The 27,439-nt window shown below is 46.3% G+C and overlaps 1 protein-coding gene across 23 annotated transcripts in view; it reads right to left on the reverse strand.

Annotated features, from left to right (window-relative positions):
* Window positions 1-7,195: 7,195 nt before the first annotated feature.
* MEGF11 (multiple EGF like domains 11) overlaps window positions 7,196-27,439 on the reverse strand; it is a 336,966-nt gene continuing 316,722 nt past the window's right edge. For 5 of the 23 annotated variants that reach the window (XM_080809553.1, XM_080809558.1, XM_080809552.1 and 2 more), the window contains exons 16-26: window positions 26,046-26,174; window positions 24,907-25,035; window positions 24,277-24,405; window positions 23,602-23,730; window positions 21,887-22,123; window positions 20,235-20,353; window positions 18,215-18,281; window positions 17,515-17,616; window positions 14,981-15,037; window positions 8,093-8,299; window positions 7,196-7,459 (exon numbers count right to left, since the gene is read on the reverse strand). In XM_080809553.1, the coding sequence (XP_080665679.1) occupies window positions 7,299-7,459; window positions 8,093-8,299; window positions 14,981-15,037; window positions 17,515-17,616; window positions 18,215-18,281; window positions 20,235-20,353; window positions 21,887-22,123; window positions 23,602-23,730; window positions 24,277-24,405; window positions 24,907-25,035; window positions 26,046-26,174 (1,466 nt within the window). In that variant the 3' untranslated portion in view covers window positions 7,196-7,298. The other 18 variants (XM_080809559.1, XR_013967194.1, XM_080809560.1 and 15 more) reach the window with 18 other exon arrangements.

Here is a 27,439-nt window from a genome sequence, read left to right on the forward strand (position 1 = left end):
CACGGAAGGCATTGCTGTGGTCAGTCTTTTTGGTTTTCTTCTGTAGCCACTTATTATTTTAGAGTATTGGTTGGTTATGAAGATTCTATTATCTATTTGTAAATCGCTACTTTGTATTTTATGCATGCTCTGTAACTTGATTTATTTTTGTTTTAATTTTATTTTTTAGTTACTGATTTGGAATATATTCACATTCTAATAAACAGTTATAGGGGGACTATTCTTTATGTTGTCAGATTACATTTTTCCTCTGAGTGCTTTGGATGCAGCCATGGAATATTTGATTCTGATGTGGAAGAGCATAGGTCCTTGCATTTCAGAGTAAACACTAAATTGGAGGCATCATTGTGTGAATTTAGCATTGATTTTAGACATATGGTTCAATTATGCTTTTCTTGGAGAAAGTATCACCAAAAACGTTAAGGAAGTAATCGTTGTACCTTCATATATAACAGTGTCACCAGAAAGAGGGATTTACTCGAAATTGGTAGTAAATCTTTTATAAAATTATTTAAGAGAAGGAAACTCTAGGTAGTGAATTGAAAATCAGTAACTTTGAATTTTCATCAAGTATAGACTTAATGTTGCCATGGGCATGGTTGGATTTTGGGAGAATTCCAAGAACCCTTTAAATAGTAGTAGAAAATGTCTTTGATTGCATCTTAACAGTGTCTTCATTCTGAATGGGATCTCAGGAGACAAACTGTCTCAAATAAGAACCATTAAGATTTAAAATATTATGACAGCTTAAGGCTCAAGGCAGTTCAGAAGTGTTTGCTGCTTGACCCTGGTTTTCAGTTATTTTAACTTTGAAACTTTTTTAACCTGTTCTGAAAAGCCAGTTAACCATCTTGACTTCATTTAACTTGTATGTCATTGGTCTCAAGTGCTATCTATGATTTTTCTTTACTAGTAGATACAACTCTGTAGGGGTAAGTTATTGTTAGCCATTGCATTGTGAATGCTAAATCATAATTCTAAGAAGGGGTGCTAGCTGGTGACTTAGGCCAACGGTCTTTTAACTTCTGAAAGGTTCTGCAGAAGAGTTAGACCTCTTGAGTTTAGATTGCCCATCAGAGCTTGTCCTCTTTATTTCATCAGTAGGAAAATGAACATTTTAATTTTGTCTTCAGTGACTTGGATTTACAAAATAACAAATGCTCTCAGTGGTTTGAATGTTGTCATGGTTTTTTCCATCTACCTCAAAGAGAAAAAACTATGTAGACACTTTCGGCCAGTACCAGAAGCAGAATAATTCAAAGCTTGGGTTGATACTAAGAACTTATTCCAGTCTGTCAGGTTTCAATTTATGAAGTTTGTTTGTTTTTGTTTTTTTAAACAGAGGAAGAAAATAGAGATTGGTTATTTGATATCTCACAAACATTTTAAGCCTGAAAAAATTTCAAGACAAAATATGAATTTTGTATAAGGACTGTGCATGGCATGCATTCCTTGTGTGGGGGTGAAAAAAAGGACCATGAAAGGACCCGCATCGATCACATGCTTTAGTGGGATAGCATAATAGGCTAGTGCTAAAAAGAGGAAGGCTGATTTTTGTTCTTGGTGGGTTGGTGCTGGGTACCACACCCTTGCTGGGATTTGACAGGCCACTCTTTCCATTCACGTAAAGGATAGGCCAAATAACCCGAAGTTGTCATTCGAATGTTTTAAAGGTTGGTTGTATTCCCCAAACTACAGGAGGCCGAGGGTAACAATAAAGTTATACAAAATGTCATTACTGCTTCTGTAAAGGAGATCATAGGCTGAGAAATGGTTTTAATTGAAGCATCCATTTCATTGAAAATTGAGTTGGAGGTTAGAGAAAGAGTATCTGAAAGGACATTGATACTAGGCATACATTAAAAAATGTGCTATACTCTGAGTTAAAGATTGAAAGTGGCAGGTATAGTAGAGCACTGAACTGGGTGACAAAGACCTGGATTCTAGTCACAGGTCTTTTAGTCTTTTCTCTCTGAGCCTTACCTTCTTCCAATTAGTGAGGGGATGGATTAGATTATTTCTGGGGTTCATCCCAGCTCCAGTTCAGTATTTCTGTGAATGAACTCTTCAGGTACTAAAGCTAAATTGTTACAAATTTGAAGTCAAGTTTAATAGTAAAAGTAAAAATCACTTCGCAAAATGTTTTTGGTCTTAAAGTAATTTGATTAAAATGTTATCATTATTTCCATGTTAACTCCATTCCATAAGATGAAAGCTTTCAGAATATTTGCAAAATGACTGTCATTTTCAAAAATATGCATCGAAGTATCATGTGCTAAGGGGGGAGGAGCACTTGAGGGGCTGCTTTGTCAACTGTAAATTGAGAACTGCTTGTTTTGGCTTTTATTGTTAAAATTCTGCTGGCTTTTAATATATACTTTGAAAATATATTCATGTCTGGGTGAGAGAACTTTTAAAATATTTGTGTTTAACTTTTTTTTTCTATTACCTATTATAGAAATCTGTAAGAAGGTAGAACAGTCCATAGCTAGCTGTCCAAGAGAACCTATGACTAAGTCCAAGTGTATAGGTTTTTGTGGCAAAATACACACGACATAAATGGCATTATTTGGTTGTTAGTTTAGTAGTCTAACCATTTGAATTCAGTTATTTAATAGTATTGATAGGTCCCAGCATAGATGTCCTGTATATTTGCTGTTAACTACTCTGTTACCAGTACCAGTGATGGTCATGAAAATTAGCCAATAGGATTCCTTTTCTTTGAGTCAGTGAACTAAACTTGCCTGTTACTGCCAGTGAGTAAGAGTATTGCTTTTAGATTCATTTCCCTCGACTGCTTCCAGTCTCAGGATACCTCTCTCTAGGGAAGCAGTACAGATCCTTGTCTTTAAGAAGTTGCTGACCATTGTACTATTCTCTATACCAAAGCATTTCATCATATAGCCCTAAGAATATTATAGGTCATGCCTGAAATGGAATAGTCCAGGAAGCAATACTATTTCTGCAGACTGTCTTGATTATGAAACCAACAATGCAGGCTCTACTAGGATCATCAGTTACTGGTTTTATTTTACCTTTAAGTGGATGTCTAAATACAAGATCTTTAAGATGGCAGCCCCTATACATTCTCCTCTCCAAGGTTCTGGAGGGCCATCTGCTGGACTAGACAATCAATGGCTTAGGAGGTAGAAGCTGGAATTGACGAGGGAATCGGACAGTGTGTCACTAGAGACTAGAGCTTTCCCTTTCTGTGGGTTTGGATTGTACCATTGCTCTTGAGTCTTTCTAGCTCTGCAAGTCAGGGAAGAAAATGTATAATCAGTATCCTGCTAATAACTAGGCCCCTCCATTTTTCTCTGCCCTTTTGTAATTGCTAAATTTTAAGATTCGTAAGCATGGGAATGTGCTTTGTTCGTATTTATATTCTAATATTTATTCCCCCTGCTATACCATGTCAGAACAATAAAGAAAGAACATCTAAAAGAGTGAGGGGGTTAATCCTACAATTCATTCTAGTTTAGCTTGGGGAGCTATAGTCTGAGGATTACCATTCAGACTAAAAAATATTTTAATTAAAAGTTACATAAAATTATGGGTATGTAAATGGTATAAAACAATTATACAGAAGTACAAATGGCAGTATAATGAATCCCTGTGTATCCATCCATCCCTTCTGAGAAAGATTTTTTCGTGTTGTCATATACTGATTAAATGAGCCTTTTCTGCCTTCTTCCGGTTAGATGAATGGCTCATAGAATGTATCATTCTTGAATCTTCTGTGTTGAGTACCCATCCTGTAGCCCTTGGTTATCATTTATGGTATTGGGTAATATTCTGAGTCTCACAAGTCATAATCTAATACCACTATTCTCGGTAATTTTTTTAGCCTTTAGCCTTATAACTCTTAGCCTTATAACTCTTGATCATGTTTTGTCTTTCACTGAGATATCAAGCTCCAGCCCTTGAGAATTGTCTTAGATAATTTCTGAATGAGTCTTCCTAGTATCTAACAAAAATGTGTTATTCTGGGTTAAACATTGGGAATAACTTCTGAGTGTCATGTAAGCCTTGTGAACTGACAAGTTGAAAGGCTTAGGTTGACTTAAATAGGATTATGTACAAACTTTGCAAGTATGAAGGAAAAATTTTAAACTTAATTTGAAAGCATCCGGTAAGCCATTTTTTTAGCATCTGTATTTTACTACAAAATTAATCCTGCTGCTTCTTTACCAGTGAGGTCACAAGGTTATGTTTTAAAAAGTCCTAAAACATACACCCACAGTAATATACTGGGTGATAACTTCTACTAGTGGAAAGCTATTCATTGCACATATGCAAATTAGATAGCCCTTACACTTGCTTTTATTCCATTCCATAGAAGTACCTTTGTGCCTCTGGAGCTGAGCACAGGCTGTAATAGTTGCCTTTGAGTTTAAATCTTTGTGAAAGCAGAGAAATTCTCTATTTGAGCATTTGATGTGTATGAGATTTTTCAATAATTTTTAGACAAGAATATGTTGTTCCCATTCATTACTTTAAAGCAAGAGACTCTTGTTATAAATATGATAGAACTTGTTCACTTTATTGTCAAGCATCTATTGGGATAATTTTCACTTCTCTGGCTGCCTGAAGTGACCACACAAAATGTAGCTTAGTTCTACCTTTTAAACCTAAGTTGTAGATTACAGACATCTTTTCAATGTGCAACACAACAGTAGGCATTCTTATTAAATTAGTTTGAGAAATTCCTTTTATTTTGTACAAGGTACAGTCCCTTTGCACAGTGAACAAATATATTACAAATCTGGGTTTTTAAAAAAAAGTATTGCCATTTCATAGTATCACTTATGCTATTGTACAATAATAGTGTTTTCTTTATTCATTTGAATTGAATGCACATCACTGAGTGAAAACTGGTTTCTGTAAAATAAACAGATCTTTCCAAGTTGCCAATAAAATGCACAGTGCACATATTTAGGTTGACCATAACCCATGTGTGATAGTGCTAGACAGAAGTTCCTAACAGTTGCTCTGTAAGATTGAAATGTCTTTTACCAGTAACTCTTAGATATGTGAAGGCAGCTGTTGTCACCATAGATGAATCACACCCTCTGCCTTTCCCTTCTCCTCTGTATTGCCTAATTTGAGTTGTATTACATTTCTTTAACGATCATAGAATGCCAGAGCCAGAGGATTATTAGAGCTCTGTACCTCTCTCTCCTTCTCCCCCTTTTAATACATGAGAAAGAAAGGAGCCCAGAGAGGGCAAATAACACTCAACTCTCTTGACCCTGTGCGTTAGCAGTTCCACCATGCTCCCTCTTGCTGAATCTTGCCCATAAGATAGTTGGCAAACAAGAGGTGACACTTGAAACTCGCATGATGCTGCTTATTTGCAGTGTGCCAGGCAGCAGTACTGTGCATGCGGGGTAGGGGAAGAAGGCAAAGCCCGGGATTGAGATGAAGTTTGTCCTGGCTGGTCTGACTTCGCCATGCTTCTTGCTCCTTGCTTTACAAAGATAATTGAGCACTTGCTGCTCCGAAATACTGAGGTAAGTCTCTTATCTCTATTCCTTTCTACATATGTATGAGAAATATTTACTTGGGTCTACAAAGGAATTTTCTAATATTTATATTTCATAAGGCTTTTGTGGAAAGGAAATTTGCTGTTGCTGATCACTTGCTCCCATGCACGCATGCAGCATTCATGTAAGTATTCTATGTTTTCCCCTAATAGTGGTGAAGTGAGGGAGGGGGATTTACTCATGTTTTGATTTTCTTGCCTTTCTGGTCATTGCCCCAACTAATGGGTTCCATGGCAGACTTCCGGGTTGTATCAAGGGCTTCAGGATTCCCACACTTTTCTGTAGTTGCTCTTCCAGCTTTTCAGTCATTTACTTCCACTTCTGTTTACCTTTTTGGAAGTATTTTTTTACTGGCTGGCTGTTAGAGGTTGGCGTGGTATAGGGGTGGCCATTAGTTTCCTCGCTTTGCCCTTCTGGTCTTTAATTCTTGTGAGAAGGTTCTCTCTTTTAGGGCTTGGGTGTCGGCTCCAGTTTGACTCAAACTGAGCCCCAGTTTACCTGTTTAGTAGTGGAAGGTATGGACACGTCTAAGTACTGGGATCTGGAGAATTAGCTCATTGTAATACGTTTTGGCCATCTTAGTAGGTGGTGGTTTTAAGGTAGAAGTACTTCATATCCTTATTTGCTGTTTACTGTAAAGTTTTACATCAGGTTACAGCAACTGATTACAGTCCATCTGTTCATTTAGTTCCATCAAAAATCATCATGTACTTTTAAGCAGCTTATAAAACTTGCTATATCCACTTTTATCTAATTTCTTCTACACTTTTAGGTTCTATACTACATCAAGCTCAAGATTTATGAAGAAATGCTTGAAAGCAAGTACTCTTCTGAGTCAAGGAATGCCAGCCAAATAAATTCGGGAGGCCAAATAGCTGTTTTTAGGGATACTTCATCCTTACCAGTCTGTGACTGCTTGCTTAACGGCATCATCTCAAGAGTTCTGTTTCACATGGAATGACTCAGGTGTTGGATGGATTGAAGAGCTATGACCAGGCTAGGAATGACTTGGCAATGTTCTTGAACCTTGAATCAGTAAGATTTGGTAAAGCTGGCCTAGAAATCACTGTAGACTGAAAGAGGCTGCTATACTTTGGAAACTTCTCCTACTACCACGAAGGGCAGAAGAAGGAAAGTTAGTTTGCATTTTTTAAAGTCTTATTTTAAAAAATTGAAATTGTCAGTATTAGACTGTATACCATAATCTTGACTGTTGCGATTTGACAGATCGGACATAGATGTACAGGTACTTTAGGATTGAAACCAGCACACTTTATGTCTGTGTGCTGTTTATCTTAGGTAATAGAACAGATGTTGATGGTAACAGCAATCAAAAGCACATACACATTTCAGGAGCTTTAAAGTAATTCTTACCCGCCGCCCCAGTTCCCTTTTTCCCCCAGGAAGATTTGTGAAACCTATGCTTATATGCTTCCTAATAGGCGTCATGTTTCAGAGGATTAAGTATATCAATATCTATATTTAGCTGATGTTGATGAGTAGCTGGATCTTAAGTGTTTTAAAAGATCATGTAATCCTGGGCATTTGGGGTTAGGTGTGGGTGAGTGATAGGATTTGCCTTTGTGAACAGACCATTTGAACAGTTACCCAGTCCCACTTGGAAGCTCTTCTTTAGTTCCAGATGGAAGTAATAACTAACACGCAGGTGGAGTCAGTCTGTCTCAAGGGACTGTCTTCTTTCAGAGTCAGAATGTTCAGCAGAGCACACTGCAAGAGAGAGACTTCTCTCTCTCAAGACTGCTTGTCCTGGGAGGGCCCATTGGCAGGGCTTTGTCTTACTGGGAGGAGGTCATAGTGACCAGGAATATGGCTGTTCCTAGGTAGGTCGTATGGATTCTGGATATAGCTGGAGTTAGGACCGCGGCCTTCTTGGACCACACTGATAGTGGGCTCTAAGGAATATAGTGAAAAATGAGTTCAGAGAACAGATTAGCTTTGGTTGCCTTGTTGAGGGGAACAGAGTTCTATTTAACTTGATAGGGAGAGAAGCCAGGGATTTATAGATGTGTGGTAAATACATGAGGGTTAGGATTGAGGCTTGCTCACGAAAGGGAAAACTTAAGTGAGTGTACTATCAGAATCCCAAGCTCTGGTCAAAACCAAGAGGTTTGGAATATCCTAGAGGTAGGGGTCTTACCAATAAGCCCAGGGACGTAGGTAAAACTGGGAGAAGGTAGAAGAGGGTGATTTAGAAGCTTGTAAATGTCTGTTCTGATTTTCTTTTTAAACTGGAATTTGTATCAGCAATCATCTGAAGTGTGTGTACCCACTGATTTCCCCACCCCCAGCATTTCTGCTTCATAGTAGTCCTAGTATTTCTTTTTAAAGCAGAGTTGACATGGGAATTTGATTTCTTGCATGAGAGAGGAGGGTGATCCTGGGAAAGACCATTCACCTTGGATTCCTTAAAAGGCAACAAAAGAAGGGTGTGTTTTCAAGACAGGGTGAGTGGAGAGGGCTTGTTTTTACTTCATATGCTGCACTATTGCCCTGATTTCACTAAGTTACTTATTTGAGACACCTACCAACTTCATATATATTTTTATTAGATGTCGACAAGGATGGCATATCTGTGTACGGAGACCCCCTGTGCATAGGCGACTTCATTTCTACATAGCTGCTTTCTGGAAGCTTGCAGGTGAGGATGGGTGGGTCCTTAATTGTGGCGTAAGGGTTTTCACTGCTATTCAAGGAACAAGTGCTAGAACTGCACACGGATTCTTTCATGTAATCTGTAAGGCAAGAGAGATTTCTTAGGACATACAAGGACACAGACTTAATTTCAGTACCAGAAACAGATTGCAGTTGATGTGCCTTCAGGATCCTGGATCTGTAAAAGCCTATGATAATCCAAATTTCCTTCTTTAAATATGTTGAAGAGTGCTTTCCTAGGTAGGCAGTGTTCTTTTCATAAAGAAACTTTTGTTTTTGGAGGGATAGAGACATTTTTGTTCATAGTATTCAGGTACAGAACCAGAAGGGGATTAATTCAAGATATTCATAATGTGCTTTCACATCTATTATTTAATTTTTTACAAAATCCTGCAAAGATAGTTGATACTTTGCATTTTATAGGATGAAGGCCCAGAGAGATAAAAGTGACTTCGCTAATGTCCTGTAAGCTCATAAATGGCAGGGCCTAAGGCTTGACTACATGCCTTGGGAATCCTTGGCCTGTGTTGGTTCTGTGATACCATTCTTCCTCTGAATTCTTTTTGATAAGTAAGAAACTTAGATTCAGAAGAAATAGGTGTGTGATTTGGCACAGGTGCCAGCGGTTGGGCAACCTTTAGGCAGCAAACTCAGCAGCATCCCTGCTCATGAGAAGCTTGTGATCAGAGCTGGGGGAGGCAGAAGTGTAATAGAGGTGTAAAAAGCACCTGGGTCTCAGGCTAGCTTTTGGAAAGTTCCTGTTGTCTAGTAAGCCTTCCATTGCATCCTCTGGGATCACTTGTTCCAGTACTTATGAATGCTAATGGAAACCAATTTTAGCAGTATCTTCTTCTGATACTAGAACTCATGTTTCCTCTCTTGCTGCCTCTCAGGTGCATCTTCCCCAAGATTTCAGGCTGTGTTTGGGTACAAAAGGATGCAGACTAGTTTCCAAATACGAGGCAAAGTAACCGTAGCTCACTGGAGGAAGGAAGTGATGGGGAGTCATAGAAGGAAAGGGGAGCCCCTCCTTCAACCTCTGTGCCATTTTCCCCTTTTGGGAAGATCACTGCCTTTTGTAGCTCACTTCAAGTGAGCCAAGACTTGCCTGGAAAAAGCACTAAATTCTTTGTAATTTGGCCAACTGTGGCCCTCATAGTTCTGTGACGATCTGCCAGCCAAGGGGTCTAGAAATAAGCATGGAATTGTAGGGGCTCGACAGTAATGCGTGGTCTTCAGAGGTCTAAATTTCGCTAAGTGGTAGCAGATGGTGAAATTTCTATATTTCTCAGCTCTGAATTTCTGTAAGTGGTAGCAGATGGTGAAATTCTTGGACAGTCTTCCACTAGAACCATCACATGCTCTGCCTCCAGCTTGTGAGATTAATGAAAATGTAAAAAAATAATAATAAAGGGATCATTGTAACTCAAGGGGTGACTAGGTCCTGGAACATCAGAACACTCCATGTGGCTGAAAGTTGAGTTGTATGTCACCACTAGCAGTGTTCTCTCCCACAACAGGTGACTGGTTGGGAGGGGATTTACTTTTCTGAGTATAGGGTTATGGATATTTGTTTCAGCAGGTAACATTTCCTCAATCTTGTACAAAAGTACATTTACCCATTAGTTCAGTCAGATATTCCTAATACCTGCAGTGTAGCTAGAGCCATAATTAATTCTCTCCTTCCCTTTTACTGCTTATGAGGAAACCGTGGCTTGTCATGGAAGTGACCTCCCCAGGTCACAGTGCTTGTCAGTAGCAGAGTGAGCTCCACAACCAGGCTCAGCATTTTCCATCTCATCCTGGCCCACAGGTAGAAGATGTTGGCCTTGGTTGCATCTCAGATTGTGGCCTCTTTCTAGCATAGAGCCCTCGAGAGGAGTAGGAGAAAACATTCTTGCTGGACAGTGAGCAGGCCCAGGTGCTGGTGAGGCTCGTATGAGGAAACTGGGTTATGGGTCCTTGGCCACAGTCTGCCCAGAGCCACATGAAATTGCTTCTAGTGAGTACTTTGTTTCTTAGTACAGGGGCTGGGGATATGTCCAGGAAGCCTAGCATGGGTCCCACTTTGGGGTCTCTGAACTTGGTATTCAAAGAGTAAGGCAGTATGACCCAGAGCTGCTGGTTTGGAAGCTGAGGACTAGAACTGCTTAAAGAAGGGCTATCTTCTCCTGAGTGAAAAGTCCTCTGAACACCCTCCTCTCCTCCCCACCCTGGCACATCCTTTTACCTTGATTGGCGGCTACCTTAGTTGCATGTTTTCTGAAAGTTGAGGAATAGTGACAGAAAATGTAGCCCTTATTCTAGTATATTGACTCCAGTTAGGTCATTTGAAACTTGTTACCTCTGTGAAGAGGGCTGGGCAGAAAGGGCTGTGATTACTACTTTATGAGCTTCAGTATCCTCATTTCTAAAGTACCACCTAATGTTAGTGAGTAGTTAAGTTAGGGCTCAACCCATCTTCTCCTGTGTCCAATCATAGTGTTTTCCCCTTGCATATTACTACCCGTCCTCCCGTTCTAGATTTCTAAATGCAAATTACACCTATAATAGCTTCCCCTTACCCTCAGCAAGAAATACCTTCTATCAGTGGGGCCCAGCCCTGCTGACAAAGGCCAGGCTCTAAGCTTTTTGTGGATAATCCCATGATTGATTCAGTTAGGGCAGTGGGAGAGTCTTGAAGCTGTGGCTCAAAGAGCAGATCCTCCGTCAGCCAGTAGTGCCCCTCTTCTCATTTTCCACCAGAAAAGGCTGCCTTCAAGTTTGGGGGTATATAGCAGTCTACCCATCCCCACCAATCCACAGGGATACTTTCCAAGATCCCTAGTGGATTCCTGAAACCACAGATAGTACTGAATCCTCTATATATTGTTTTTTCCTATGCGTACATACCTATGCTAAAGTTTAATTTGTAAGTTAAGCACAGTAAGATTAAACACAGTACTAATAGAACAATTATAATGTGATATGTTATATGAATGGGGTCTCCCAAAATACTTTATTGTACTGTATACTCACCCGTCTTGTGATGATGTTGAGATGGTAAAGTGAGGTGAATGACCTAGGTAGGCATTGTGACAGGCCACTATTGACCTTGATCATGTGACTATGGGCTAACTGAAACCGAGGAAAGAGAAACTACAGATAAGGGGGACAACTGCAAATAGTCTGCTGTGCAGCAGGGGATGCACCTAAGTGAATAAAAGAGAAGTTGGGGTTGGGGGAGGGGATTTGTTTCAAGGAGAAGCTGTACCTTCCATAAAGGGACCAGAGAGAAAGAAAGGATGGAGAAGTCTGTGTTGTGATTTGAGGTGGTCAGAAGAGGGTGCTGGATTATGGAATAATGGGGATTCTATTTGTGGGAACTGGAGGGAGGAAAGGGCAAGGCTAGCTGGAAAACTTACACTTTAGAAAGCCTTTCGGCTCTTCAGCTGAGTCATCTACCTGCCTGCCCTCAGGGAGGGTGGGGTAAGGGGAAGAGCAACCGGCCTCTCTAAGATACTTCCTTGTCCTTTTATAGCCCCGCCCCCCAACCAGTCCCCGCCCTTGGGGCATTTTGCAAGGAAAGGGGAAGCGTCCACCAAAGCTACTTAAGCTTTGGGGAGTCACTCCTCCAAGGCCTGTAATTAGCATCAGGACTGAAGGCTTAGCTTTGTAATGCCTTGCTGTTTGTTCTCACCTCTCCCAAATCACACACTGTCTTCTTACCCTCAGATGCAGAAGGGGCCTTGGAATGAGCCTAAAAACCTTCATTTTATAAAGGAAGCGGCAAATCCAGAGAGGGGAAATGACTTTCCAAGGCCACCTAGTGAGTGGGATTGGAACTTTTAGGTTCACCCGAACATCTAGGTAAAGTCAGTATTTCACACTTGGGGAAAAGCCCGGCACTGAACATGTTTCTTCTCAGCCTATGACTATAATTAGAAAGCCACACTGCCTTTTCTCTTCCTGGGCCCTAGGTTAGCATTCTTCTCTTCGTTGAGAGACAAGGATATGGTGAGAAGAAAAGGGAGATTTCAGAGTCAGAAGGAGAACCACACTGGCTAAAAATAGTTTTCAGGATGTCACTGGACTCCTCACTATTTGGGAACCCAAAGTTAGTGCAAGGAGACCCATGGAGGCTGGATTAGCAAGGAGCATACAGGTGGCTTCCTTGTGGCAGCAACAGTGGGATTCAGGATTTCAGGATCATAAAGGTGATGGAGAGTGCCAGGGAGGATTTCTTCTGTAGCACTTTGAAATGCCTGACAGACAGGGAATTAAACATAAGGCAGTTTGTTACAGTATCATTGTGGGGGGAAGGGGAGATGGACAGGTGTTGAGAGGTAAAATGGGGTTAGCACAGCAAGTAGCGCGTGGTGGTGTTCAACTTCAGGATGACGGTGAGCGGAGGGCTGAAGGAAAGTAACAAGGGCAAGGAGGAGCACTGGCTGAATTAGGACATGGAAGGGGCCGTAGAAATGGTGCTAGTACAACAAACCTTATTGTTCTAATGGAGGTAGAAAAACCAAACACAGGAAATAACAGTGTGACCCAGTCAGTGCCACACACAGTAAGAACTAGGACTCAAATCCAAAACTTCCAGGCCAGGGTCTTGCCCGTTGAGTTTAGAGAACACTTAGACTCTTCACTCTTAATGGTTCTCATTTGGTTTGGCCCAGTAGTTTTAGGAAGTAATTTTGTTCCTGGTACAGACTAGTTTATTAAATGTTTATTTGTTTATCAGCCAGTTAGTGGGATTTATTCCATGTCTTTGATAAGTATTTCTGTAAAGTTCCAAACTGTGACATTTCATTTTCCTCTTCTTGAATTCTCTTGTTCTGGTGTGTTGGTTCCCAGCACCTGTTGGCATATGTACCTGGGCAGCCTGCTTTTCTCTCTAATTTAAGGGATGATTATAGTCAGTGGTGAAACAAAATCTGGCCTTCCCTGCACTTACAGGCTCAGATACATGATCCCACGAAATAGGAATGAATGATGCTGAGGCAGAAACACTGCCCTCCCTAGCTTTGTTACACATTTATGGTTTCGAGTCTGAAAGCAGTTACCCCAGTCGCAATGCACAGGACAACAAAGTGCATAGAAGAGTTATGTGCTCATTTATTGAACTGTTTGGGCCTGTCTGAGTTTACTCATGCTTGAGTCATGCATATTTTCGGAGCTGGAAAGTCTCTTAAGAGATCTTTCTGCACAGTCCCCACACCTCTTTGAGAAAGAAACTGAGAGGTCACAGTGATAAAACAGTAAAGCTTTCTGTTTTTAGCTTCACCTCACCACTGTACCATTCACTATGGTAATGGTGCTTGCCTCCATTTGGATGGTTTGAGTCAATACACAGAAAATGGCCAGAATTGATGTTCCCAAGAGAGTAGTGAACTTTGTCCAGAAGCCAAGGGGTGACTGACATCCTGTTCTCAGATTGTTCTCTTGGGCTGTACACATCCTAACGTGTTCATGGAGACCCTTCCTGCTCTCTTGCTCAGAACAACTACCCCTAGCTCGCTCCACTGCTAATAACCACTCCACTGATGGCTACAGATGACTAGCTCTTCTTGGTTAGGAAATGGTTGTGTCTCAGGTATAACTAAGGCTAAGTCTGAAAAACCAGAACAGTAATCCAGGAAATCTGGGTCAGTCTAGGCAAGTGGTTCCTAAGTATTAGTTGGGTGACATATGCTGCGTAAGAATGCCCTGAAGTACTAATAACAAATGGAGACTCCAGAACTCTAGATCCACTGCTTCAGAGTCTTGGCAATAGGGGGTGTGAACCTCTATGTTTAAGAAGCTTTCCAGGTGGTTTTGGTGCACAGATAGATCTGTGATAGCCACTGGGATCTTTGCTGTTGATCGTCTCTTTCAGCGTGGCTGAGACTCCTAAATAGACCTCAGAGACAAAAGGACAGCCCTATTACATTAGTACAACCCTTTAGAAGATGCAAAAAACACTTCCCATCTAATTTTTATTAGATACTCATAATAATCTTATTAGACATTAGGATAGTCATTAGACTACAGGATAGGCATAATGACCCTGACCTTGCAGATGAGGAAACTGAGCCTTGGAGTGCTCCCAGTCTAGGGTCACAGTTAATACTTGATAGAATAGTAAGTGACATAGTTCCAAAGCCACCTATTCCACACATTCTGTTATTGAAATGTAGGGCCTAAGCCGAGGGCATGACCTGACCTTCATCCTTGGTTTACTCACAGACTTCCTAGAAGGATGATCCAACTTACAGTTCCCATGTGCTTGGGATTAGTCCCGACCTCCCCGCTCTCTGGGGCAGAGATCTCGAGGGTGTGGTGCCATACAGTATTAACGCTAGGTATTATTTTCATTCCTTGTGCTCCAGAAAGCCAGCAGGTGCAGGGTGGCAGTCCTCGCCAGCGCAACGACAGGAGGCCTCTGGGGCAGGTAGATTGACTTTATTTCAGAATTTATAATCAATTTAACTCATACTAATTGGCTGGATAATGACATTCTACATTTCCGAAGACATTTAGCTGGCATCTATAAAAAACCCAGAAGCGCTTGCTAAGCAGGTGCAACTTAAATCGAAATATAAATTCATTATTATTATGATTGCTCCTCCTGAGCAGAGCTACCCAGCAGCCCCAGGTCCTGTGGTCTTTTTACTTTTGGGGGGAGTGAGGTAAGGATGTGCGCAGTGTCTCTCTGGTAGAATTCCTGGTCATTTCACATCTGTACTGTTTATCTTGCTAAGCCCTTTCTAATGGGACGTCAGGATTGGATACTCTACCTTTGAAGCCTTTGTCCATAATGTATGTGTTCTGACGTCTATCCATTCCACAAGCACCTGCATTAAAATAGCATAAAGAGAAAAATGGTGTGAGTGATGTTTACTTAGACTGCATATGTTTTTGCTTTATTTTTTCTTGCTTTCTTTTTTTCCCTCCCCTACCCATAAAATTAGTTCTTTAGTGCTAGAGGATTATTCTGGGTTTAATCTACTCTAAATCATTTGGACCATGCAGGAATTCTTAAAGGGTTCAGAAGCATTAGTGGTGAGCTACAGCGCCCCCTGGCATGTGCCGCACGCTTCCTCTTTAACCTTAACTCCCAGGGGTGTGTCTTCCACGAGGTGGTCACAGGCAGTTCTCATGCCACCTGCAGTCACTATAGGTGAAATTCCAAGCTCCAGAAGTACAGGGATAAGGAATGAATCAGGGCCAGTTCTAGCTTAGGGAAGGGGTGTATGACATTCCAAATCCCAGTTCTTTTGGATCTTAGAATGGTGCTGAAGACTGTTTCTTACCTCTCAGCTCTGGTCCTGCCTCCTCTCCTGGATCTGAAGCTTGACTGAAGGGAACCAGAGAGGGAGGGGGACTGGTGGCTGAGATTCCTGATTAGTCATCTTTCCAGGATATAATCACTCCCTTCCATGGTCTGCTGTCTTAGTTACCCATTTTGGGGAGTGGACCATTTGTACATAATTGAGAGTTGTCTTTGAAAAGTATTACTAGTGTCCTTAATCCAGAAGGATTTTTCTCTTTTGGCTGTCAGTTCATCCAGCTCCTACAATGCATGGTCCTAAAGCCTTAGCCAGAGGCAGGACATTAAACTTCAGGGACCAAGCTCAGGTTTTTTGCTGCTGGTGATACCAGAAAAGAGGCTGTCTGGCATTTTTAGGTTGAGAACTGTGATGACTTTGGCTCAAAGTTTTCAGCTTTTAACTGAGGACACACTATCAGGCAAGGTATGCAGCAAGTAATTACTGAAATACAATATGACTCTACTTGGCTCTCCCTGTTTCGGACACTGAAGGCCAACCCAATGCTGTTTAGGTATATCCCCATACCATTACCTCCTCCACTGAGTTCCTAAGTTCAGTTTGTAGGAATCTGTTTTTATCTGCCTGCCTTCCCCACATTACTGACTGATAAGGCAGAACCAGTCCAAGTTTTCCTCTGGTTTGCTATTCTCCTAAAAGGCCTATAGGTACCTGTGCCCTTCAGAAATACGATTAGCAGTGTGTATCCCTGGCATCAGTCGGCATCCCTTTATCCTAGACAAGGGCTTCCTTCACCCTCCCTGAGGCTGTTAACTTTTCCAGGAAACTGAGGCCCAAAGAGGGGCAGTGACTTGTCTGACACCACATGAACTAGAAACTAGATCTCCCTAAGTATTCTCTTCCATTAGCCACCAGCCTGCCTTAGTGTAAGCCACAAAATGATAGCATGTGGTGGCTCTGGCTACACTGTAGAGTGTACATCTTGGAAGCGGGGGAGAAATCTGGGCTGAGCCCAGACCATGTGCCCCTGGGGAAAGACATACAGCATGGTGGTAGTGTGTGTGTGTGGCTGGGGTGGGAGGAAGGTGTGTTTGTGGGGGGGGGGGGTGGTAAACGGTTGTATTTGGTGAGGTTATTGAAAGATCTAGACACGGCCCAGGGGACCAACAGTCAAGAGCATAGACTCCTAGGTACAGACTCAGGGTCTTTGTAGCCCACAGCTGCTCAGTGGGCAGATAAATTCAGATCCTTCATGCTTCTTAGTGCTATTGCACCCAGGGTTGGCAGAGCTGCATTTCCTTGAGCTCTAGAAACCAGCCAGAGCCCGAGGGTTGTCCAGTATACTAAGGTCCTGCCTGAGAGGCCACTTGTTTGGGAGGCTGCATTCTCTGTTAATTCCTTATGCTTAGTTCCTATGGTACCTATTTCTATAACTCCACATCCTCCCATAGCAGGACTGACTTTGCAAGTCTGCTTTTTTCATTTTTCCTAAGCCACTAGCTTGAGCCTAATACAGAGCGGAGAGGATGACGGTTGGCACATCTTACCCCAACCTCTCCAGATCCCTGCTTGACATCCCTACCGCATGATCTGGGAGAGCTTGACCTGAGCCACTGATGGGTCTAGGGTGTCTCTCTCTTTCTGGGGGACACTGGGCTTGTCATCCACACCCACAGGGCCCAGAGAACCCCAAAGGTGTCCCCATCAAGTCATTTCTCAGTGGTTTAGGGTTGTATTCTGTGGCCTATAGGGAGTACAATTATGTCGTGTCCCTTTCACGTAATACCCGTCATTTTGTCCACATCCACTGACCACAATGGGAGCAGAGGGGGTGATAGGGAATGAATCCAGGCAAGCTTCCTTTAGATACGGGATTGGGTTTATAGACTAACCATGTTGGGAAGGAGGAGGGCCCAAAAGGGAGAGTTCTGGGACCATGCAGGTGAGTCAAGGGGCAGGAAGGGGTAGGGCAGGTGCTGGGTCTGGGCTGGTAGGAAAGCCTTGGGAGCCCAGTGGGTAGAGGGTAGGGCTGGGGGTCTAACCTGGTGAGTGTGGCTCAGCGGGGCGGCTGAGGTGTCTAAGTTCAATGTAGAAGTCCTCGGGCGGGTACCTGGCCTCCAGGGCACTGATCTGGAAATGGGAGTCTAGTGAGAGGAATGACAGGGAGGAGCCATTATTCCCAGGGCCCTGGTATGGCAGGGTGGGGAGTCTGGAGGGGGTCAGGGTTGGGCAGGCTAGAGGGAGTCAGGGCCCCGATGTGTAATATCTAGAGGGACAAGGCCAGGGGGATCTATTAGAGTTGAGGCCATCTACCTTTCCTCCCTCACTACCCGCCCCCCAGGAATTGGTGCCCACTAGGGCAGTGGGGCAGAGGAAGGAAGCCCTTGGAAAGGAGTACCTTGGCAGGGCCTGGCTCAGGCAAGGGTCCCTTTCCCAGACGGTGAATAAATCTCTTGCCCACACCTGGAAGCCCCACATCCAGGCCCTAGCTGTCTCCTTTGTGGTCCATAGGTCATAGCCACTCTCCCCTACTAGAAATGAAGGGCATCCTGGGCTTCATTTGCTTATGAGAACTGAAAACAAGGGTTTGAGTTTCCTCACACCCCTTCTCCCTGGGGGAACCCATGCTCAGAATTCATCTACTAACTTCCTACCTTGGAGCTAGGACAGGGACCCCTTTCAATGCGGAGAAAGAACAGGTGGGACATGATGGCAGGGGATCAGACTCAAACCGCTACTGACCTAACACGTTCACAAAGCTGTAGGGGGTCCAGCCTGTTGTGTCTCTGTCAAGGGACTTGTTACTGAGCTGTTTGGAGAGTAGGAGAGCAAGTTAATCCCTTTGCTCCCGAGGTGCCCCTGCCCAGCCTTCACTTTGCCCAGCCTTGTGCACCCACCCCTGTGATGATCCTGACCCACCTACATCTCAGATCATTGAGGGAAAGGAAGAGCTAGGTGCACCATGGCATGACTGAAATCAGTGGGAGTGGAATCTACCCCCTTCTAAGCTGTCTGGCTGAAGTTATAGGGTTCCCAGCCCTTGGGACAAAGTAGGGCAGGGCCACCCAAGAGCCAAGAAGTGGCCTGAGCCTAGCTGGCTGGCCCTGACAGGGAAGTAGGTCAGCTAGGTGGGACTGAGCTGTAGGAGAACTGGCTGTGGCAGTGTCTCAGATGCAACTTGAGGCCATCGCCAGTACAAAGGGAGGTGCTAAGGCTGTCTGCCACATCGTGGTCACCCCTGCTACCTGCCCTAGCCTGTGGGGGAGAGTCTCCCTTTTGTGAGCAAGGGAAAGGCTTGTCCTTAGCATTATTTTTTTCTGACCTGCTGCAGCCTTGATAATATGGGTCTAGTGAATAAGTAAGAGCCTCATACTAGGAAAATCCAGATTCCCTTCCCTCAGCTTCCAGCTCCTCAGACAAGCCTAAAGCTGAAGCTGGGAATGAGAATCCAAGCTGAGGAGGTAACACAGGAAGAGGGACCAAAGCTGTGGGGCTGAGGGCTACAAACATTGCACAGGGGCCTTGGGACACACTGTATACAGCACTTCCCTTTCATATGAAAACTGAGGCTGAGAACAAGTGGCAGAAAGTGGCCTTGATGTTCTGGCTTGACTGTGGTTGCCCCTGTGTTATTGTTAGGGGGTTCAAGCTGAACTGCCACCAGGCCTGTGGACTGGTGGACATACTCTGTGGGGCCACAGGGAGAAAGGATTCCCAGAGCTCTAGGGCAGAGGCTTGGAACATGAAAACTGCTTCTGTCCATCTTTCCTGTATAGGAGGCCAGGAGCCCTGTGATTGCCCTCCTCCTGGTCCTGCTATCATATGTATGCGTGTGCGGGGGTGTGTGTGTGTGTGTGCACGTGCACATGCTTAGGTGGTGTCAGGAGGTGTGCAGCAGGAGCCTGTCAGACCTTTTGGTCCTTGAGGCTGTTTACATTTCCGAACCTCTTGCTCTCCCCAGTACAGATCCAGGCACACCACCGGTGGCCGGGGTGGGGGTGGGGGGTTGTTGCTCCCTTCCCATGTGTGCTGAAATATCCTTGCCTGAGGGCCTGTGATTTATTATAAAAGGAGGTCTTGCCACCAGCCAGGGTTAGGCTGGGAGCTGTGAAGGGTGGACCCTGTCCGGGCTGGTGCACACCTGTCCTTGAAGGCCTGAAGGGTTCGCTGTCAGTGAATTGGCTACGGCTGATGTTTGGGTTTCCTGTCTCTTGTGTTGGTTCTGATTGCAAAATATGGTAGCGGGTATGTAGCAATAACGTGTCTGCCAGATAAAAGGGCATCTTGGTGGTACCTGAGTACCAGTGGTTACTCTCTAAGGTGCTGTTTGCATGCGTGGTGTTGGAAATGGACTGCAGTGACTGGTGGTAGGTGGTGTAGTGTTTTGATTACATACGTTATAGAGCAAAACTGGCTGCATGGTTGTCTGTGATGAGAAGGCTCTACGGGCTGATCACATGATTTGGTACCAGTTCGTTACACATGGGTGCGGGGTGTATTTCCTATTGAAGGATGCTGTAGGCTGGTTACATGTGATGTCTCCTGGTTAGATGGCACTTGTTAGTTCCATGTAACCTGCTGGCTTCCTGTTAAATGCTTCACAGAGTGTTTATATGTTCTGTGGATCACAGGGCTGTGTTTAATGTATTAGCAGTTGGTTCTACATGAACCCTCCAGCTGGGGTGTGGTTCCTTCTTGGGCAGAGGTGAGGGCTCCCTGGGAGGACAGTGGGTAGGGGGCTGGGGAGTCGGGGACCCGGTACCTTGGTGGGGCTGTTCCTGTCCAGAGTGCTGGCCTGGCTGGTGGCAGGCCCCCCGCACGCCAGTGCGTGGTAGCTGGAATTGGAAAAGCACTGGGCATGGCTGCTACTTTGAGACAAATCTGGGAAGAGAACAAGGTGCCATACCATCATACCCCTGCCCCTGGCATGAGACACTCCAATATTAACACTTGAGCTGAGCAGCCTTGGGAGTGCTCTGCAAAGAGGGATACCTAAGTCCCCCATCCCCCAAGCTTTCTGGTATCCACTACCCCCACAGAAGTCTGTAGAGCCTAATTTGCCTCTTTCTTCACAGTGTCCCTCCCTGCAGGGTATGTCAGGCTTGCCAGTGTGGAGGGTGGCACCCAGCAGCTAGAGCATGGAGAGGAGTGTTGGCTTTGACAGCCTCCTATGTCCCTGAGCTGCTGCATAGGGCTGTGCTGGCTTCCCCTCCCTCCCTCCAGAGATCTGTCCCAGCAATGAGGCCATAAAGAGAATCCCTCTCCTCTCAGCCCCAGCTGGCCCTGCCCTCTTACAGATTCCAGGACCCCTCCATAGTGTAGGGGAATTCCAGTGGAGTGATGTGGGAAAACTGGCCAGACTTACTCATTACAGTCATAGAAGAAAATCCCCTAATCCTCTCTGTGGACTTGGAATTTCGTCAGGGGATATTTGCTTTGGCTGAAACCCAGGGAGGCAAGCAGGCCAGGAGCTCTTTGAAGGCAGGGTCTGCACCTGGACTATCCCTGTCTACCCTGTAGCACCTCGCATAGAATGGGCACATGGTGGGCAGTACTTAGCAGGAATGGGCTGATGTGATCTTGGTTTTCTAAGTCCAAGATGCTGGAGGCTGCATGGAGCCAGCTGGAAAAAGTGATCATCCTTGTGCCTACCCAGACAGGCCCAGTGTCCTGTGGCCCAGGGCTGTGGGCAATTTCAGAGCATTTCGACCTCTTCCGTTTGGCTAAATATAAAGCCAAAAGCCTCCTTTCTAAGGCAACAGTCCCAGGTTCAGGAGAAAGGAAGGACTCCGGCCCAAAAGCCCCACCTCCACCTGATTCAGACTCCAGATAGAATGCCCATTGGAGATACTACCACGTTTGTGGACATACTGGGTCATTGCCCAAACTTTCAACTCTCCCCCCGCCCCAAGTCAGACACCATCACCTTCTACTGCATTAATAGGGCCCTTCTAACTATGGAAACTGGGAGGGAGGGTGCTCTGAGGCCTTCAGCAAGGAAGCAAAGATGGAACAGGGCTTGGAAACAGCCCCAGGGCCAGTTTCTGAGGTGGCTCAGGCATTGGGCTGAGAAGAGGTTACCCTTGAGAGTTTAGGAAAGTTACTGTTCCTATGGCCAAAGCTTGGTGAGAAGGATGGGAAGGAAGCTCTGAGGAAACGGAAGGAGACTCCTAATCATAGCTGCTCAGAGCTAGGCACCCAGGAAATGACAATCTCACAAAACCCCATCTACTTTTCCCAGGTAGGTTTTTGCTCTCCACCCCCACTGTCTCTCCAAGAGAGTCTAAGTATCGAGCCCCAGCAGGCAATCCTGCAAGCATGACCACCCCACGTTCAGCAATAAACCCGGGCGCCCAGGATATCATGTGGCTCCTCCTGGGGTAGGAGAGGGGATGCTGGGGGCATAGCCCTTACCTGAGAGTGAGTAGTCAGTGCTGGTCATCCTCATGGCAGGTGTGTAGGAGACACGGGGAGCCAGGTCACGGCCTTTCTCTTTCTGTCGCCGTCGGCGCCAAGCAAACAGGCCCAGCAGCACCACAATGAGGAACAACAAGAGGACGATGCCCGTGACAGCACCCACCGAGTGTCGCTCTGCACCCAGTGCTGGGCTGATCTTGGTGTAGGGATTCAGCTCCTCCATCATGAGGGCAGCTGCAGATGGAGAGGGAGGACCTGAGTCTGGGGCAGGCCTGCTTGCTCTTCAGATCCTGGCCCAGGGCCTAGAATCCTCTAAATTTAGGGGACCTGGGTTCTGGTCTTTGGCCCTGTTCTTCAATCCCTGTGTGATCCTATCCCTCACTGTGCCTGTTTCTTCAACTACCGCCAGAGGATGGAGTTCCAGGTTTATGACAAAGAACAAATGTGATCATGGATGGCAAATAAAATAACAATGTTTACTGAGTACTTTGTTCTAAAAAGTGAGTTATAGATATTCACTGATTTGATCTTCCCAGCAGCCATAGGAGATAGGGACTATTTAATTATTTCCCTTGCACAGATGAAGAAACTGAGTCATCGCAAGGTTAGATAACTTACCCGAGATCATATAACCAGTAATTAGTAAAGTCAGGTTCCTCAGGAGTTGGGAAAAATTGGACTCAGCCCATGTCCTTGCTTATCAACTGTGTGACTCCAAGTCCTCCGTTTGCTCATTTGTAACATGGGGACAATAAATCCCACCTTCACAGGGAACCATGAGCACCGTATGACAGACTGGCAACGAAAGTGTGCCTTTGTGCCCAGGAATACTGTCCACAAAACCCCTCTTGATGATGGATGTGTGGGCTAACTCTCCATGCTGATGCTAAGCGCATGGTGGAGGTCATCCTGCTGGCCGGCACCGTCTAGACCTCTCCTTGGCCATCATCAGCAACTGGCCAAATGGAGCTAGCCAACATCCTCGGGGAAATAACGCCCTGCATTATCATTCTTTATAGCATCAGAATGCAATGGAAGTGCCTTTGGCCCCCTTTCTGTTATGTGGGTAAACTGAAAGCCCATGTCTTACTCCCCATCTTCTAGAACAAACAACAATACAATCCCTTATTTTTTTTGCAGCACTTCACAAGGGGTTTTTATGTATACAGAATCATTTACTGAGTGCTTGCTTATGTGCCAGGACTGTGCCAAGTCCTCTACTCATATTGTCTCAACTTGGTCCTCACAACTGTACTATGGGGTGTCCTCTGTAGAGCTGGAGCCATGGTTAAGCCCTTTTGGGGTCCTTGGCCCTCAAAAGAGCCTTGTGTTGTGCTCAAAGACAAGGATTACTCTCCTCCCACTTCGCATGTGGAATAATAAGCCCAGTAAAAGGAAATGACCTGCCTAGGACATCTAGCAGGTAATGACACAACCAGAACTGGGCCTATCTTCGACTGTCTATCGGCCTTTCCACAGGACCAGCTCGTGGTTCCCCTTGTTTGGCTCACAGGAAACTTGAAAGGATGAGCATGGGGAAGCCATGACCCAGAGGCTCCTGCTCCACCTGCCTCCCTGCAACGCACCCCTTCTGCTCTCCTTCCAAAACTGAATAAAGGCAAGTCGCAAGCTGTCCTTGTAAAATCCAGTCATTCCCACTGGAATCTCCCTAGGTCCTGCCCCCTGCCTAGGGGCTCTCCACCTATGTATACCTTGGTCACACCGGATTCCTTTGAATCCAGAGCTGCAATAACAGGTGCCAGTGACATGGTCACAGGTGGCATTGTTCATACACTCACACAGCTGCTGACACCCATAGCCAAAGGTTCCCGGCGCACATCCTGTAGAGCATGAAAAAGAAACGGACAGACGGTGAGACATACCCACTCTCCCCCCGCCACATGGGGCCAGCTGTGATTAGGCAGTTCCAACTGCGGGAGTAAAACCTATTTCCCTGTGGCTCCCACTGTGGGCTAGTTTGATGCTTGGGGGTGGACGGAGCACCTCCGCCCTGAGTGTGGGGGACACCCACTTCTACTTCCTTCGCACTTGACACATGTACGCAGCATCTTCCACATGCAGGACCCTGAGCTGGGCACCACTAAGGCTTCAGAGAACCGAAGAAGATCTGCCTCCCTTCATTCCCTCAGGCCTCCATTCTGCTCTCAGCACCCTCCACTCCTCCCTTTCTCCCAGCTGGAGGAAGCCACTCTACAAACATCCATGTAGGCATGACCCTCTTCAGCCCTGTTTCTTGGAAGCTGCTCCAGAAATCCAGGAACAGGAAGGGGACAGCCCTGAATGAGTAGACTGGCGGGGGGGAGGGGAGGCTTCCCCGGCAGGAGGCCGATGCCTGGCACCAACACCAAGGGGCAGGGACAGCTTACTCTGCTCACAGTGGCGCCCGGTGAAGCCCGTGCGGCAGGTGCACTTGCCGCTGATGTGGTCACAGCTGGCGCCGTTCTGACACTGGCAGACTCGCCCACAGTCTTTCCCATAAAACGCTGCAGGGCAGCCTGGAGAAACAGGGTGGGGACAACTGCAGTGGTACAGTTGGGACCAAACCTGTCATCTGCTGCCTCTTTCTCTGAGTACAGGGCGAGGACCTGTGAAACCCAGTACCTCACCTCAGCCATCTCTGCACTGCAGATGCTCAGTTTGAAAGGGTAGGGGTGGCTGTGAGGGGTCCTTTAGACAAGGGTGCCTTAGCACGGAGAGGCCAGGCTGGGGTCCGCCTGCTGCATAGCAACAGGCTGTTCCTCCCTCTCTGGGCCCCACTGTCCACGGGCTCAGGTCTTGAGTGCTGGAGCACCTCACAGCCCTGACTTCCCAGGACTCGGGGCTCTTCAAGCCCGTGAATCCACCCAGCTTTCCCATGCCTTGGGTGGGGTGGGGGCAGCTGCTGGCCCTCAGGCCGGCGTCGTCCCTCCTTCCACAGGCCTGGACGATGCCCAAGGCAGCCAGCAGGCCGCAGCATGAGACTCCGAATAGCTGGGAGGCCTGGAGGCAGGACTTACGCTGTGTGCAGAAGAGTCCAGTCCAGCCAGGGGTGCAGTGGCAGGCGCCGTCCTCAGGGCTGCAGCTCCCCCCGTTGTGGCAGCTACATGTGTGGAAGCAGGCGGGGCCCCAGAACCCTGGGGGGCAAGCTGGGGGTGGGTGGGATGCACAGGGTGAGGGCAAGGCAGAGTGAAGCAGACAGAAAGGGAGAGAGGAAGGAGGATGGCCCATCAGCTGAGATGCCACCACATGCCCAGCTGGTATTCCCCGGCTTTCCTGACACACTGTTCCCAGAACTCCTCCACTCACCTCTTGGCCCACTTACCCGGGATTCCCATGAAGCCCAGATTCTCTGCCCACTCCCAGCTTTGAGGGCTCCTGAACTTCCCTTCTCGGGGGACTGGCTGTGATCTGGAGCGTGTGGGTGGGTGTGGTAAACTAAGCATAGCAGTTTACAGTGTGAACACTGTGTTAACTTCCCGTGACGATGGGGGCTTCCCCAGGATAAGGGCCTCCCTTCTTTCGGCTGCTGAGCTCCCTGAGGATGACACTTGTGTCTCCTCCACCAGAATGGAACTTCCCTCAGGCCCAGCCATCTGACTGGGACCTCACTAGGGGTGCTGTCCCCATCTCACCCATCAGATGGGACGGAGGTTAGGTGTCCACCTTTACACTGTGTGGTCTCTGGGTACTCCTAAGAACAGCCTCTACAATGCTTGTCCAGGCTATGTGCCCAGGAAAGCATTCACATGGGTCACTCGGGATGCCCTCCCCCTCTGAGGTGACTGCCCTGGTCTCACCCCACTTCCAAATCCCAGCATGCTAGTCCCTGCCCCTTCTTCCTCCCCAACCAAACCTAAGGGCTACTCCTTACTCAAATGCTCATGGAGTATTAATTCTCAGTGGTAACACAACGGTATTCCCAACAATGTCAATACCTTTCATCCTAACAGTTAATAACGCCAACGATCAACCCTAATAACTCATCATGTTAACTATGGGGCTCTAACTGGGACTCAGGTGGACATTCCTATCTACAGAAGGTTTCAGTCCTCGGAGGTAGAAGCACCAGGGGCAAAGAGGTTCTAGGCAAGGAGGAGGGTGTGTTTTGGGGCCTGACGCCTGGTGGGGGGGGGGCATTGCTTGGGCAGCGGCTTACCCTGTGAGCAGTCCTTGCCAATCCATCCAGGGAAACACTGGCAGGAGCCATCGATGGGGCTGCAGGTCCCATTGTTGGCACAGGAGCAGAGCTGGGCACAGTCCTGCCCAAAGTGCCCTCCAGCACACACTGTGGGCACAGGATAGCCTGGTACCTGCCCTCCCACCTCTTCCCCTCAGACCACCACCCACAGCTGCTGCGCCCCTAGAAGTTCCAGGCCACAGCCGTGAAGGCCCCGGGGCTCCCAGATCTGGGTGGGAACTGCCCACCTCTACAGCCCCATTGTCCTTCTACAACTGTTCATAAATGAGTTCCCCTCTCGGGCCCACAGCTGCATTCCTCTGGAGACAGGTATTGTCGCTTGACTGGGGCCTCACAGATGGAAGTGGTGAGGCTGGGAATCCTGCCTCCGCCCTCCATCTGGTGCTGCCCACACTGCCCTGCAGCCGTCTGCTGTTACCACATTCTTGCCGGCATCACTGATCCCACAGGCACCAGGGTGGACAACGTAGCTGGAAGGAGAGGGACGGGTGCCTGGGGGCAGGTCGGGCTGCAGTTAGACTGTTGGATGATTGTCTCTGCCCTCCCATTTCTTGTCTCTCCAAATCCCCCCCATTCAGCAAGCCTTCCTTTGGCCTCCGGACAGCCCTCCTGGGCTCACAAGGTGCTCTCTTCCGCGGGAGACCGTGTGGTATTTCACTTCGAGTCCCTTGCAGGGTTGTGGTCCTCACCCTGCCCTGGAGGACATTCCTTGGTCCCTAAAGGAAGGGCTGGTTTTCTCAACCAGGCTGCAAGTTTCTGTAGAACTAGGTCTTCGTGTTCCTTGAACTCCTACCTCTCCTTTCTCCTGCAGTTCATTCTCTGCTTCCTACAGCTTGAGCTCTCTAGAGCATAGCTCTCATCATGGTTCTTCTGTGCCCTGCTCCAACATCCACAGTGGTTCCTTCTGCCCCAGAATAAAATCTGCTTCCTAACGATGAACACTTAAGCGACTTCACCTGGAGACTGCCCCTCTCTCCCAGACACAGAAGCCACTGGCCCACATACCACATTCTAATAACACTCCATGCCTTCGCTCCCTCTGTTCCCTTCCAAAGCTTCCCTGACCCCTTGTCCAACTGTGGAAATCTTGCCCTGCCTATAATACTCATTTTATTTTTATTTTTATTTTTATTATCTTTAAGTAGGCTCCATGCCCAGTGTCAATCCCGGGGCAGGGCTTGAATTCAGGCTCTTGAGCTCAAGACCTGAGATGAGATCAAGAATCAGAGGCATAACTGACTGAGTGACCCAGGCGCCCCTAAGACTCATTTTAAATGCTCCCTTCCCCATGATCCCCTTGTAGTAGGCTGCCAGTCCTTCAATAATCCAGTCTCTTCTTCCTTATAAGTAGA

This window comes from Martes martes (assembly GCF_963455335.1).
Source record: "Martes martes genome assembly, chromosome: 7".
NCBI classification, from domain to species: Eukaryota; Metazoa; Chordata; class Mammalia; order Carnivora; family Mustelidae; genus Martes; species Martes martes.